Genomic DNA, 14,311 nt, shown 5'->3' with positions numbered 1-14,311 from the left:
CCAAAATCTAAAATGTTTCAATGAGCATTTCCTTTGAGCCGGGCGTGGTGGCTCATGCCTGTAATTCCAGCACTTTGGGAGGCTGAGGCGGGCGGATCACTTGAGGTCAGGAGTTCAAGACCAGCTTGGCCAACATGGTGAAACCCTGTCTGTACTAAAAATACAAAAATTAGCCTGGCATGGTAGTGTGCGCCTGTAATCCCAGCTACTCAGGAGGCTGAGACACAAGAATCACTTGAACTTGGGAGGCAGAGCTTGCAGTGACCCAACAGTGCCACTGCACTCCAGCCTGGGCAACAGAGTGAGACTCTGTCTCAAAAATAAAAATACAAAAAATCAAGTTTTGAATTCTGAAAGCATTTTGAATTTAAGATTTGGGATGCTCAAACTTGTAATATCAGCAGCAAAGGGCCTATCTCTAACAATGCTTATCACCTGGAAGTTTATTACCTTAAATTCTGTGGTAACCAAAAGACAACCTCATACTACCAAAGTTTCAACTTTTAAAACTACAAAGTCCTCGGTATTGTTTTCTATGTGGCTTTAGAAGAAAACATATGTAATACGTCCTAATTCTAAGGCTAGCAAGTTTAGCTCTTTTTATTCAAACAATCTGATGGAAAGAGTTTGAATAAACCATTCTACCCCATTCCCACTCCCATCCCTTCTCCAACATGCAGCCAGCCAGTGCCCTTCTGGAAACATAAATCAGTCGTCCTTCTATATCACCAGCTCTCAATACAATGAAGATTCCTTCCAAAGCCTCCCCTTTGGCCTAAGAAAAAGACACGCTTCCTGAACGCCTTGTCTGACCTTGCTCTCCACCTGCACTTTCCACTTCCTTTCTGCTCTAGTCACATCAGCACTATTTCGATTCTTCACATTGATCAGGCCAGAGTCTGTACACATGCTATACCCTCCACCTTTCCTTCTTAGCCTGAGTAGGTCCTACTCACACTTTAAATCTTAGCTCAAGCTTTACTTCCTCAAATATTCTTTCTCTAATCTCTCCAACTTGGTTGAAGCTCCTTTTTACAAGCCCTCAAACATTTATCTCTCCTGTACATTCACACACTTAACACTCATGTGTAATTAGTTTTTCCCTGCGTTTTAATTCCTGAACCTCTTTATTCCCACTAACTTCCACTCTAACTACAATCATTCCTTCTTGAAGAAGCAAAAGCCCAAGACCCAGAGTCTAAAGCTGCAATGGACCAAGCCACCTGTAATATCGGGCACAGTGAAAATTTAACTGCGCTTTTATTTTATTAGGACTGTAATTTTTGTGGTGTTCTGATTAGTGCTTACAAAGTTCCCAAGGTTTTAAGTGGTTGCTCCAGCTTTATTATAGTTCACGTAAGTCCTGTTACTTTTAGCGCACTGATTTTGTGGAAAACATGGTTTTCCAGCCACGCATTCATGACATTATTGCAGAAACACCGGTATCTTCCTCCAGAATACACCATCCTGTTCTATCCTCTTTCTAAAGCCTTCACATCTATACTTCCTCTTCAACATCATGGGACCTCTAATTCGTCAAACTCTTCGTGTTTTTTTCTCCCTTTTTCCTCTTCCAGGACAGGCTACATGGTAATCACTTAAAGCTCTCAAATATCCTTGATTTCCCTCATATGCCCATCCTTCTATCATATCCAACCAGCAAAACAACACTCTCAATATTATAATCTACCTTCACTACTTCCTCACTGGACAGTTGACTTCCACTGAATAAAGTTCAAAATCTTACAAACAGTCACTGCTATGAACTAATGATGTCAACTGAGCACTCTCAGTGCTACCAACAATATTTTTAGAAATGTTCAGTCAGTTCATTCCCTATTCCTCTCAATGGCTAGTCGACGTTTTCATCATTACTTTAAGCTTTACATCCTCTACTCAAATTCATAAGCAAAGTACCTTACCTCTTATCAAGAAAACAGGAGTCCAGTTGGGTGCAGTGGCTCACACCTGTAATCCCAGCACTCTGGGAGGTGAAGGCAGGTGGATCACTTGAGGTCAGGAGTTTGAGACCAGCCTGGCCAACGTAAAACCCCATCTCCACTAAAAATACAAAAAGTAGCCAGGCATGGTAGTGCCCACCTGTATTCCCAGCTACTTGGGAGGCTGAGGCAGAAGAATGGCTTGAACCCTGGAGGCAGACGTTGCAGTGAGCCGAGATTGTACCACTGCACTCCAGCCTGGGCGACAAGAGCGAGGCTCCATCTCAAAAAAACAAACAAACAAACAAAAAAATCCCCAGGAGAGGCCAATGTGGGTGGATCATTTGAGGTCAGGAGTTCGAGACCAGCCTAGCCAACATGGCGAAACCCCATCTCTACTAAAAACATAAAAATTAGCCAGGCATCGTGGTGGGTGCATGTAATCTCAGCTACTCAGGAGGCTGAGGCAGGAGAATTGCTTCAACCTGGGATCCGGCCTGGGCAACAAAGCGGGACTGTCTCAAGAAAAAAAAATAATAATAATAACCAGGTAGGCTAATCAATTTTATTTGTTAAAATGTTAAATTTTGTATACATTTACTGGAACACCATACCTTGGACTAATATAGTATTTTCATTTAATTTATGTCGCTTCGGTTTTACCTACAAAACCAATAAAACAAGATTGACTAAGAAATGACACAATGGTCTCTAACACAATACTCTCCAAAGAAATTTTTAAAGATAATTTTGGTTATGTGTAATTTTCATCTTCTATACTGACATTAGAAGCTAAACTCCAGGTAAAATGTAACTCCGCTATCAGCTATTAAAAATTAGAGGGAAAAAAAAAATTCCACCTTAACCTCTATCCTCCTCTAGGAAATGCCTAATCTCTTCCTTCATCTATATTTCTCAAGGATAATCTCTATCCACTATCCTCTCTACTTGGTCCTTTCATTTACTCTTTCAACCCACTGAAATCTGGTTTTTGCCCCATCACTCAATTCAAACTGCTCTCCCTAAAGTCACAATGATCTAATTTCCAAATGTAGTGGAAAACTATCTGTGCCTATCCTACTAAACCTATCTGTTGCAATACACACTATCACTTCCTCGTTTCTACTAGGAAGGGTGGGGAGGCTGTCTGAGACAGTGTCTCATTCTGTTGCCCAGGTTAGAATGCAGTGGCATGATCACCGCTTGCTGCAGCCTCAACTTCCCGGGTTCAAGCAGTCCTCCCACTCGACTTCCCAAAGTGCTGGGATTACAGGTGTGAGCCACTGCACCTTCCCACGCTCAGCTTCTGTGATACCAATCTCCTTGATGTCTAGGGACCTACCATTTCTTTTGGGCTCCCTCCAGTCTTTCAACGTTGGTGTTTTTCAGGGTCCCATCTTTGGTCCACTGCTTTTTCTCACTCTATTACATATTCTCCCTCTCTCTCTCAAATACTCTGAGTTTCAACTACCACCTACAAGTGACTCCTAAATCAGTCATGACCTAGACTTCTCTCCCAAGCTTCAGGTCAATTATAGTTAACTATCAACCCTTCCTAGGAGAAACTGTCTCACACATTGTCCCTACTGAAAGAAGTAAGACCCAGACTATCCTTGTACCAGAAGGGTATTTTGTATTTTATAATTACCACCACTCCTACAGCTGATTCAACACAGGTTAGCACCTGACTTGAAGGCCGCCAATTCACAACATAGTCTGTAACGAAAAACTCTGCCCAACTAACAATCATAGCAATTAGCCAGGCCAATCTGTTAAGTCTCTCAGGAATTTGACATGGGAAGGAAAGGATAAGCCAGTCAGTGGGGAAAAAGAAATAAGAAAACAACCGGAAACTAGTGATTGGAGCTGAGTCAGTTTAATAGAATAGAACGAAGTCATGAAATCCAACTGTTAAGACCATTTAGAGCCTCCTTAACTTCAAAAGACCTGTTCCTGTTCTTTCTGTAAGGCTTGTTCCTTTGGCTTCTTCAGGTTTCCCTGAAGTCAGATCACAGGGCTGAGATTCCCATTCTTACTTATCTCCAACTATACTGTAATACAGTCTTCTTCACAATCATTATTTTATTCATGGTTCACTGCAAGAGCCTAACAGCTAAAAACCCAAACATCATCCTAACAGAGGTAGAAACCCATTTTCCTTGAGTTCTCTCACCATCATTCCTCATATCCTCTCAGTATTACTTTTAAATATCTCACAAATATATCTGCCTTTCTCTGTCCCTACCACTGACCCAGCTGAGGTCATTTCTTTTTTTTTTTTTTTTTTTTTTTTTGAGGCAGAGTCTTGCTCTGTCGCCCAGGCTGGAGTGCAGTGACGCAATCTCGGCTCACTGCAAGCTCTGCCTCCCGGGTTCCCGCCATTCTCCTGCCTCAGCCTCCTGAGTAGCTGGGACTACAGGCGCCCGCTACCACGCCCGGCTAATTTTTTGTAATTTTAGTAGAGACAGGGTTTCACCGTGGTCTCGATCTCCTGACCTTGTGATCCGCCCGCCTCGGCCTCCCAAAGTGCTGGGATTACAGGTGTGAGCCACCACGCCTGGCCGCTGAGGTCATTTCTAACATGGTCTACTGCAACAGTCTTTCTAAATGAGTTTGCTATTTCCACTCTTGTGTAACCTCTTGAATCTATCTTCCAATCAGCTGTGTAATCTGACAAAAATGAAGATATGAGCCAGTCCCTTCCCATTTAAAATCCTTTGATGATTCTCCATCTCCTACAGAATAAGATCTAAACTCAACAAAATATTCCATAGGGCTCCTAACTGGGCCAGGTACACTGGCTCCTGCCTATAATCCTAGCACTTTGGAAGGCTAAGGCAGGCAGATGGCTTGAGCTCAGGAATTCGAGACCAGCCTGAGCAACATGGCAAAATCCCCATCTCTACAAAAAAAATACAAAAAATTAGCTGGGTGTGGTGGCGCATGCCTGTAGTTGCAGCTATTCAGGATGCTGAGGTAGAAGGATCACCTGAGCCCAGGAGGCAGAGGTGGCAGTGGGCCTAGATCGCACCACTGCATTCCAGCCTGGACGATGGAGTCAGACCCCGTCCCAAAAAAATAAAAAATAAAAAAATCTCCTAATTGATCTTTTCGCAGATGCTCCTTGTCACATACTCTAAATGCTAACCCAAAATTGTAAAACCAGACGCATAAAGTAATTCTCTGTTTTTGCTCTTCCTTCATTTGCAACACCGAGCCTCCCTTTCTCCTATATCCTACTCATCTTTTAAGACTGACCACTAGCCTCGACTCCTCCAAGAAGCTATCCCTGATACCTGAACTTCCTTCATTCTTTCCAGTGTCAGCCTGGGTTAGACGCTCCTCCTATCTTCACAGTACTCTTTATAATATTTCCCTTACTACTCTATTTTATGTCCTCCGAGCTCTCTGAATTCAATGACAGTATCTTCTTCATCTTTGCGTGTCAGAACCTAGCACAAAGTAAACATTCACTAAAACCTTATTAAATAAATGAAGAAATGAACAGTGAGAAACACAAATAAATTGTCTACTCTAGCAGAATATACATCATCAGGCCGGGTGGTGGCTCACGCCTATAATCCCAGCACTTTGGGAAGCCGAGGCAGGCAGATCACTTGAGGTCAGGAGTTTCAGACCAGCCTGGCCAATAGGGCAAAACCCCGTCTCTACTAAATATACAAAAATTAGCCAGGCATGGTAGCAGGCGTTTGTAATCCCGGCTACTTGGGAGGCTGAGGCTGGAAAGTCACTTGAATCCAGGAGATGGAGGCTGCAGTGAGCCGAGACAGCACCACCACTGTACTTCGGCCTGGGCAACAGAGCAAGATTCCGTCTCAAAAAAAAAAAAGAATATACATCATTATTGTCTACCATTCTGCATGATTATTAGATTTACTTGATTCTTGCAGTTACCAACTGGCATTTTTAAACCTAATTTCCCAAAATTTGGCAAGTAATAATTCAATTCCTTCATTTTAAAGAACATTTTTAGGCCAGGCACAGTGGCTCACGCCTGTAATCCCAGAACTTTGGGAGGCGGAGGTGGGCAGATCACAAGGTCAGGAGATCAAGACCATCCTGACTAATGGAGAAATCCTGTCTCTACTAAAAATACAAAAAATAAGCCAGGCGTAGTAGCGGGCGCCTGTAGTCCCAGCTACTCAGGAGGATGAGGCAGGAGAACAGTGTGAACCCAGGAGGCGGAGCCTGCAGTGAGTGGAGATCGCACCACTGCCCTCCAGCCTGGGCGACAGGACAAAACTCCGACTCAAAAAAAAAAAAACACACACAAAAGAAACATTTTTTGTATCGACCCCATAATGCTTAACAGACATTTGTACTTGTAAGCTTGTAAGCAAGCATGTTGAAATATTTGTTCAACCTTAAAAAGTGCAGGAAATTAGATAAGCAATTATATTTAGGAAATGTTCAAGGACTAATGACTGGGGGTACAGGTGGGAAAGACAGAGTAAGTATAACAAAAGTTCAACCTATTTGGTTAGATGTTGTTCAAAACATTTCAATTAAAAAGCGCAATTCTGGCCGGGCACAGTGGCTCACGCCTGTAATCCCAGCACTTTGGGAAGCCGAGGCGGGTGGATCACGAGGTCAAGAGATCGAGACCATCCTGGCCAACATGTTGAAACCTCCTCTCTACTAAAAATACAAAAATTAGCTAGGTGTGGTAGCGCAAGCCTGTAGTCCCAGATACTCAGGAAGCTAAGGCAGAAGAATTGCTTGAACCCGGGAGGCTGAGGTTGCAGCGAGCCGAGATGGCGCCACCGTACTCCAGCCTAGCAACAGCAGAGCGAGACTCCATCTTAAAAAAAAAAAAAAAAAAAAAGTACAGTTCAGGCCAGGTGCAGTGGCTCATGCCTGTAATCCCAGCACTTTGGGCGGTGAGGCGGGCGGATCATCTGAGGTCAGGAGTTCAAGACCAGCCTGGCCAACATGGTGAAACCCTGTCTCTACTAAAAATGTAAGAATTAGCCAGGCATGGTGGTGAGTGCCTGTAATCCCAGCTACTCAGGAGGCTGAGGCAGGAGAACTGCATGAACCCAGGAGAGGTTGCAATGAGCAGAGATTGTGCCACTGCACTCCAGCCTGGGCGATAGAGTAAGACTCTGTCTCAAAAAAAAAAAAAAAATGCAATTCACTATTTTTTCTTTGGGTCTCACTCTGCCACCCAGGCCATCATGGCTCACTGAAGCCTCAACCTCCTGGGCTCAACCAATCCTCCTCCCTGAGCTTACTAATACTAAGTAGCTGGGATTTCAGGTATGTGCCACTTAGTCCGGCTTTTAGGGGTAGAGATGGGGTACCACTATGTTGCCCAGGCTGGTCCAGAACTCCTGGGCTCAAGCGATCCTTCTACTTTGGCCTCCCAAAGTGCTGGGATTACAAGTGTAAGCCACCACACTCACTGAAATTCACTATTTCATTGCTTCTTATAATTCCCAACTTTCATTTATCTTGCATATCTCCTAAACTGTCCTAAATCAGTAAAATCAAGGTGTCTGGACTTTTTTGAAGCACTGTGTTCCAGTTACCTTTTTCCCCCAGAGTAAGCATTTTCAATCTCAACTATTCTTTAAAAGTTCTAAATGTAATCACAGGATTTTATCTACTTGAGATAATTAAGTCTCATATGAACTAAAACAGGCAATACTATGGTCTTGTGAAAAGAACACTAGATCTGAAGTTAGTGAAAATTTTCAATCCTGACTTACTTATGACTGGGAAGATCTAACCTCCAGGTTCTACCGCTCTCTAAAATTTAAAATGAAAATTCCAGGATCTTGTCCAGATCCACTAGTGTGTGTATATCTAAAACACTCTATAAAATATCCAAATAGTGGTAATCACTAAAAAAATATAAAAATGCAATCTGTTGTTGAAACATTTAGACTAAATTCATTGTCATATTCATTAAAATTATTTAAAGTAAAATAAAGTTATCATCGTAACTAAGTCTAAACTTGTCACATTTGTACTTATCCAATACTGACAACAATTTCAAAAATAAGAGGGGCTATCCCTGGGTTTTTCAACAGTTGTGTGACTGCGAAGCAAAAGGCCTTCCAAAAAATTTCAGATATACTACACATATCCTGTAGTTATTCCTCTGCAATCCAATCAACCTTATCTGCATGTCCAGCATTATTCAACATTAATCTCCTCAAATCATTTAAGGAACAATACTGCTTCCAAAAGCAGTAATTTCAATTTAGAATATCTTAAAAACAGAATACAGGCTGGACACAGTGGCTCAGGCTTGTAATTCCGGTACTTTGGGAAGCCAAGGTGGGAGGATCACTTGAGCCCAGACGTTCAACACCAGCCTGGGCAACACAGTAAGACCCCATCTCCACAGGAAAAAATTACAACTTAGCCCAGCATAGTGACAGGAGCTTGTGGTCCCCGCTACTTGGGCAACTGAGGCAGGGGGATGCCTTGAGCCTAGGAGGTCAAGACTGCAGTGAGCCATGATCGCACCACTGCACTCCAACAAGGCAACAGAGTTGAAACCCTATCAAAAAAAAAAAAAAAAAAAAAAAAAAACACCAGAACAACCACAAAAAAACCAGAATACCTTTGGAGCAAAAGAAAGCAAAATACTTCTATTTCAAGATAAGGAAAATTCTCATCACTCTGGAAAATAAAATCACTCTTTTGAAATTCTGTAATACATGAATATATGAATAACAGCTTTTAATGTTAAAAGTATCTTATAATACTTAGATAAAATCAATGCAGCACAATGATAGGTTAAATAAAAATTCACCCTTCTTATTCTGTGACTTTAAAGTATTATCCACTATCTATGATACTTCTTTGCTACTGCTACTGGGACAGAGTTGCCCACTACAACCGGTGTGGTTCTCTCAGATAACACACAGAAAATCAACAGTAACAACAGAAAAAACACACACACACACACACACACACACACACACACACACACAATCTACAGTAACAAGACAAGAGGAAGAGGCAGTAGAAAGAGAAAAAGACTGTTTCTGACAAGGGGTAAGGGAAAGACAAAAGGAAGACAGAAGAGAGGGAAAGAAAATAAAAAGGATAACAAAATTTCTGGAAGAACAAAATCTGTTCTGGAAGAAATAATGATTTATGTTTATAAAAGTTATGTTCCCAGAAAGTGAATCTTAGTATTACACAACAGAAAGTAATAAAGAGGCCAAGAATAAAAACAATTGAGACAGCAGTGTCAGGAATGTAGCAGTGTCAGAAATATTTCAAACTCCAACTAATTTCACATAAACATATATTTTTCTCTGACCTAAATCATGAATCTTATGTAAAAGACTAAAACTAATCAAGACACCTTACAGTACTAAATAAACAGTAATCACGAATCGTAGACATCACGGAAATTCAGAGCTGTAAATTTCCCTACCAATCTTCCAGCTCAACTTACACATCACTCAGAGGAAGAAACTGAGGCCCAGTCTTGTAAAATATCCACAACCACAAACGACTGCAGAACTCAGGAAATCTAGGATTCTTTGTTCATCTATACTGGCTCTGATTTTATGAGCAAATTACTGTCAACCACAAATTTAAAATTATAAAATTCTGTCACATCTAACAATAGCTTTCTGGCAGCCAGATCAGAAGTAAACGCTTCATAACATAGCACCGTTCACACAAATTAAAACATAAAAGTAGAAATATTTCACAAGGAAATTAACAAAATGTCCTAACTTAAGATAAAACAAAGATTTGATATTGTGAATGAAATGTTTAGACGTTTAGATTAAGGAAGATAACACTTAGAAGTACTTCTTTGGATGTATGCAAGAATTAAAAAATGTTCAAGGCCTATTTTTGTGCGTGATTCTTTGCAGCCAAATCATTTGGTAGATTTGTATTGCCATTCGCCTTTCTGGTTAAATAGTAACTTACTTATCAAGCTTCTTCTTAAATTTTAGTCCCATATAAGAATTTAACCACAAGGTTGTTTATCCCCTCTACATACATGTCACTAGGATCTGAGCAGACCCCTTTGTAGCCAATCAAAGTGAGGCTGCCGTGAATGTAAAAAGCTCCTGCTTTAGATTTGGGGCCTAAAACCCTGGATTTGTTTCCAGACAGACTGATACGTTAGATTGATTTTTTTTTTCTTCCACACAAGTAAACTTGATACACGCTATTAAATTGGGCCACATTTCAATAGTTCCCATAGCAATTCATAATTTTATATACAACTGATTTGCTTCAAGCTTTGTTTTAACCTAGGAGAGGTAGGTGAGGGAGGGAGGGGGCAAGCACAAACCTAAGGTTGTTGTTTTTAACTGCAGGTGGAAAACATAAGCCAATTTTCTTCAAAATACTAAGCTGCATTTTGTTCCATCTTCGTTTTCAACAAGGCTTCATATAACATCAACACCTAAGGACCTGTATAGAGTACTTCCAATCGGGAGAGGTAGGTTTCTGCTCCCCTAAGAAAAATGGTGCTCCTGGGGTTCCCTTCTCTTACCCTCCCGGTTGCTTTCACTAAGATATACTGATGGCAAACTTGGGTCCCTTGTCCTTTAGTCCCCCTAGACAATCTCTGGCCTAATTTTGATTACTCCTCCCCCTGCGTATCCCTGCTCTCTCTTAATTAGAAATCATACCTCAGAATCGTGCCTCTCTTCCCTCCTTGTAAGAGGAGAACGCCTGACCCACCACCTGGAGAACAATGTAACCCAACTCCGAGTCCATGGATTCCTCTACCCAAGCCCCAAGATTTATCTCCCAGGGAAATCAGAAAGCCAGTTCTGTCCTGTCATCCCGGATTCCCTCAAGGTGTCCTGCTCCTGGCCTAAGATTACCAGCTCCTTCCTACCCTGGAGCATTCTACTCACCCTCCTCTTCCAAGAATCTCGCCCCTCACCCTCGGATCCTTCACCGCGACCCCCGCGCCCACCCGGAGCAGCACAACAAGCGGCGAGTGGCCTCCGAGGGCAGAGCCCGCGAGGGCGGGGGTCGGGGAAGGTCGGGGGCGGGTCGAGAGCGGCGCAGCGGTGGCCGGCCACGTCGGGTCAGTGCCCCACTCCCACGGCAGGACACACGCCCAGTACCTTTGTAGTGCACCCGCAGGTTGTTCTGAGAGAGGCCGATGTAGCTGAACTTGTCCTTCGGGCTCCAGGACCGAGGCAGCGGCGTCTCCTGCTCGTCCACGGCTGGGTAGAGGCGCTTCAGCCGCCGCTGCAGCTCCTTCTCCTGCTCGTTCAGGGTCGAGTCCCCGTGCGGGAAGGGGGCCGCGGCGCTGCTGCCCGCCACCAGAGCTGGGGCCGGGGCGCCTCCGGCCGGGCCGGGGCCCGCGGCGAGGCCCGGAGGCGCTGGGGGCCCGCTGGCGGGGGCGGCCGCTGAGGCAGGTGGCGGCGGGGGCGGCGGCGGGGCCGCGGTGGCCGGGGGCGGCGGCGGCGGGGGGTGGAGGAGCAGGGCGGCCGCCGCGGCCCCTAAGCCGTCGCCGCCCGCGCCGCCGCCGGGCGAGCCGGCTGGAGAGGAGCCGGCGCTGACGGCCGGGGGCGCCGGCAGGACGACTCCGGACACTGGAGCCAAGGCCGCCGGCGGTGGCGGCGACAACTGCTGCTGCTGTTGTTGCTGCTGCTGCTGCGGCGGCGGCGGCGGCGGCGGCGGCGGCTGCCCGGACATCCCGGCCGCGACTCAGCCTGCGGCCACCTCCACCTCTTCTCTCCTTCCTCCTCTGCTTCCCGGGGGCGCTGTCGCTGCGGCCGCCGGCACCAGGCGCCCAGTCCGCCCGCCCCGGAAGCAGGCGGCGGGCCGCGCGCCCAGGGAGACCGCGGCGGTTGAGGGGCTCGGAGACGCGGGAGTGGGCGGCGGGCCCGGGAGGCCGGGAGAGAACGTTGGCCGGAGCGCGGGCGCGCGGCCCGGGGACGAGGGGCCGAGGGCGGGGGCGACGCGGGAGCGCGGGAGGGGAAGGCGCGCTGGCGGCCGCCGCGGCCGCTGCTCTCGCGGCTGTTTCCCGGCGGGCGGGCCCGGCCGGCGCGAGACGCTGCGCGCGGGCGGTGCTAGGCGAGGGGGCGGGACGGAGGCGCGAGAGAGGCGCGAGCGGCGCGAGGGGCGGGCCGCGGGGCTCCCGGCTGCACGCCGCGAGGCGCCCTCCCGGACCCGCCAGTCGCTCGTGGGCAGGATCGCTGGGCTCCCGGCGCCGCAGGTCCCTTCGGAGATGTCTGCCTCCTCCCGCTAGGCGGCCGCCGTCTCCCCGCTCGCCGGCGAATCCCCTCCCACTTGACTTCTTTTTGTTGTCGCCCCACCTCCCCACCGTAGGGCTCCTCCGAGCCGAGACGCCGCTTCTCGCCCAGGCGAGAGTAATCGAGCCCCGCTGGGGCCGCCGCGAGCCCGGGCCCCGGGTCGCTCTAGGACCCGTCGGCTCGGGGCGTGCGGAGCGGCTCAGGCTCCCCGCGCACTGCTGCTAGCTCTCTTCTCAGTCCGGTTCCCGTTTGCCGCCTCCCTCCAAAGAGGAACGCACTGCCTTTGGTACTTCACAGTGTTTAATTTCGTAACATTGACCATATGGGCAGGGGAAACCACTTCTGAAGGCAGTCTCCCAGTTAAAATAGTGGCTATTTCATTAATTAATTTTACGAGGACTCACAGTGAACTTAGTGGTAGAAGGTGTCATTAATAAAAACCGGCATATCTTCAAATACCAGGAGCAGGCACTGTATGAATACACAATTATAGTGTGTGTTTAGGAAGGGCTTCTAGAGACGTCAGAACATTTTATAGACTCGTTAATTTTCATAACTGTTCTTAGGTAACAGAAAATTATGCCCATTTTTAAAACAAGGAAATATTTACTGAGGTCAGCAGAGTCAAAAATAGGACTTCCTACTTTGCAATTCCCAATAGAGTGCTTCGTCGACTAATTTGGCACAACTTGCCAAGTGTTGCTCTCTGACCCATCATAGCATTACTACTTTGTTTTCACCACTTCCCTTTGTTTAGCGTATCCCTCCCTAGCTGGCAAAATCGGGCTTTGCATGTGTAAATTATATGATGTAAATTCTGATATTTTGTTTGCTTCCAAAGATATGATGGTAATCATTTGGTCAAATAAATGTTTTGCCGAAGAGAAAATTATTTCGTTTTGAAGAAGGTAGGCCAAAGGTGATTTAATTTAAGGCCAACATTATCTGGCCAGAACAAATAACAGTCATTCGGCCTAATTTCTCCCTCAGTTACCCAGACAACTAGATGTTCTGTTGTACTTTATTATTATTATTATTGTTTTTGAGAGAGAGTCTCGCTCTGTTGCCCAGGCTGGAGTGCAGTGGCGTGGTCTCAGCTCACTACAACCTCCGCCTCCCGGGTTCAAGCGATTCTCCCGCCTCAGCCTCCCAAGTAGCTGGGCCTACAGGCCTGTGCTCACACCTGGCTAATTTTTGTACTTTTAGTGGAGACGGGGTTTCACCATGTTGGTCAGGCTGGTCTCGAACTCCTGACCTCAAGTGATCTACCGACCTCCGCCTCCCAAAGTGCTGGGATTATAGGTGTGAACCACCACGCCTGGCCTCTGTTGTACTTTAATAGAAATATCCATTAATTTTAACCTGTTTGATGACTTTTTTAAAACCACTGCACTTTAAATCACATGATGTCACTGTATTTACAGTGTTCTAACACTTTCATTTATATTACAGTCACAATGAGTTCAATGTAAGCCAAGCTCTATTTGAATGTACGATAGCCATGGTAGAATAAATGGGCTCCAGGCCTCATTAAACTTACTTGAAACATTTATGAAGATGTACTTTTTTTCTCTCAGTACACTTAGGAACTATCTAGAACTTTCCGTATCTTAGGAACAGCTCAAGGAATAGAATTGTCTAACATTTTGTTGGAAGCATTTTATAAGGGGGACTGGTTGTTCTCCATCAAGAAATTAATGATTTCAGTTGTGGGGGAGGATGCTGTGAAATGGGTACTTTCTCACTCAGAAGGAGATAGAGAACATTGATAATGTCCTTTTAGAAAGCTATATACTTGGTTATATTTATAAGGAGACATAAAGGAATTCATACCTTTTGACTTATCTATCAAAAACAAAAAAAAAAAGCCAAACAACACAATCTAAATATGAAAATACTTCAGGCCAAAAAATGTTCAACAAGAAATATTAATGGCAGATTAAATATAGAAGTAAATCAAATGCCCAACCTGAAGGGACTCGAAGAAATTATCACATACCCTATTCAGTGGAGTTATGCTACAGGAGCACATATAGCACATTCGTGCCAATTTTTTTTTTTTTTTTTAAGGTATCCCTTCTGGGCAGTGGAAGTGTAAAAAGAGGCCAACCAATTAGAAAAAGGCACCCCTTCCTCTTGACTTAG

The 14,311-nt window shown here is 45.3% G+C and overlaps 1 protein-coding gene across 1 annotated transcript in view; it reads right to left on the bottom strand.

Moving 5' to 3' along the window:
* Positions 1-11,936, bottom strand: part of LOC105482450 (RAN binding protein 9) — a 96,160-nt gene extending 84,224 nt beyond the window's left edge. Inside the window, exon 1 of the mRNA XM_011742561.3 lies at positions 11,030-11,936. Coding sequence (XP_011740863.2) covers positions 11,030-11,606 — 577 coding nt within the window. The 5' untranslated portion in view covers positions 11,607-11,936. The remainder of the gene's footprint in view (positions 1-11,029) is intronic.
* Between the last annotated feature and the right edge of the window lie 2,375 nt (positions 11,937-14,311).

The sequence above is a fragment of the Macaca nemestrina genome, chromosome 5, assembly GCF_043159975.1.
Source record: "Macaca nemestrina isolate mMacNem1 chromosome 5, mMacNem.hap1, whole genome shotgun sequence".
NCBI lineage: Eukaryota > Metazoa > Chordata > Mammalia > Primates > Cercopithecidae > Macaca > Macaca nemestrina.
This window is presented reverse-complemented; position numbering and strand designations above follow the sequence as displayed.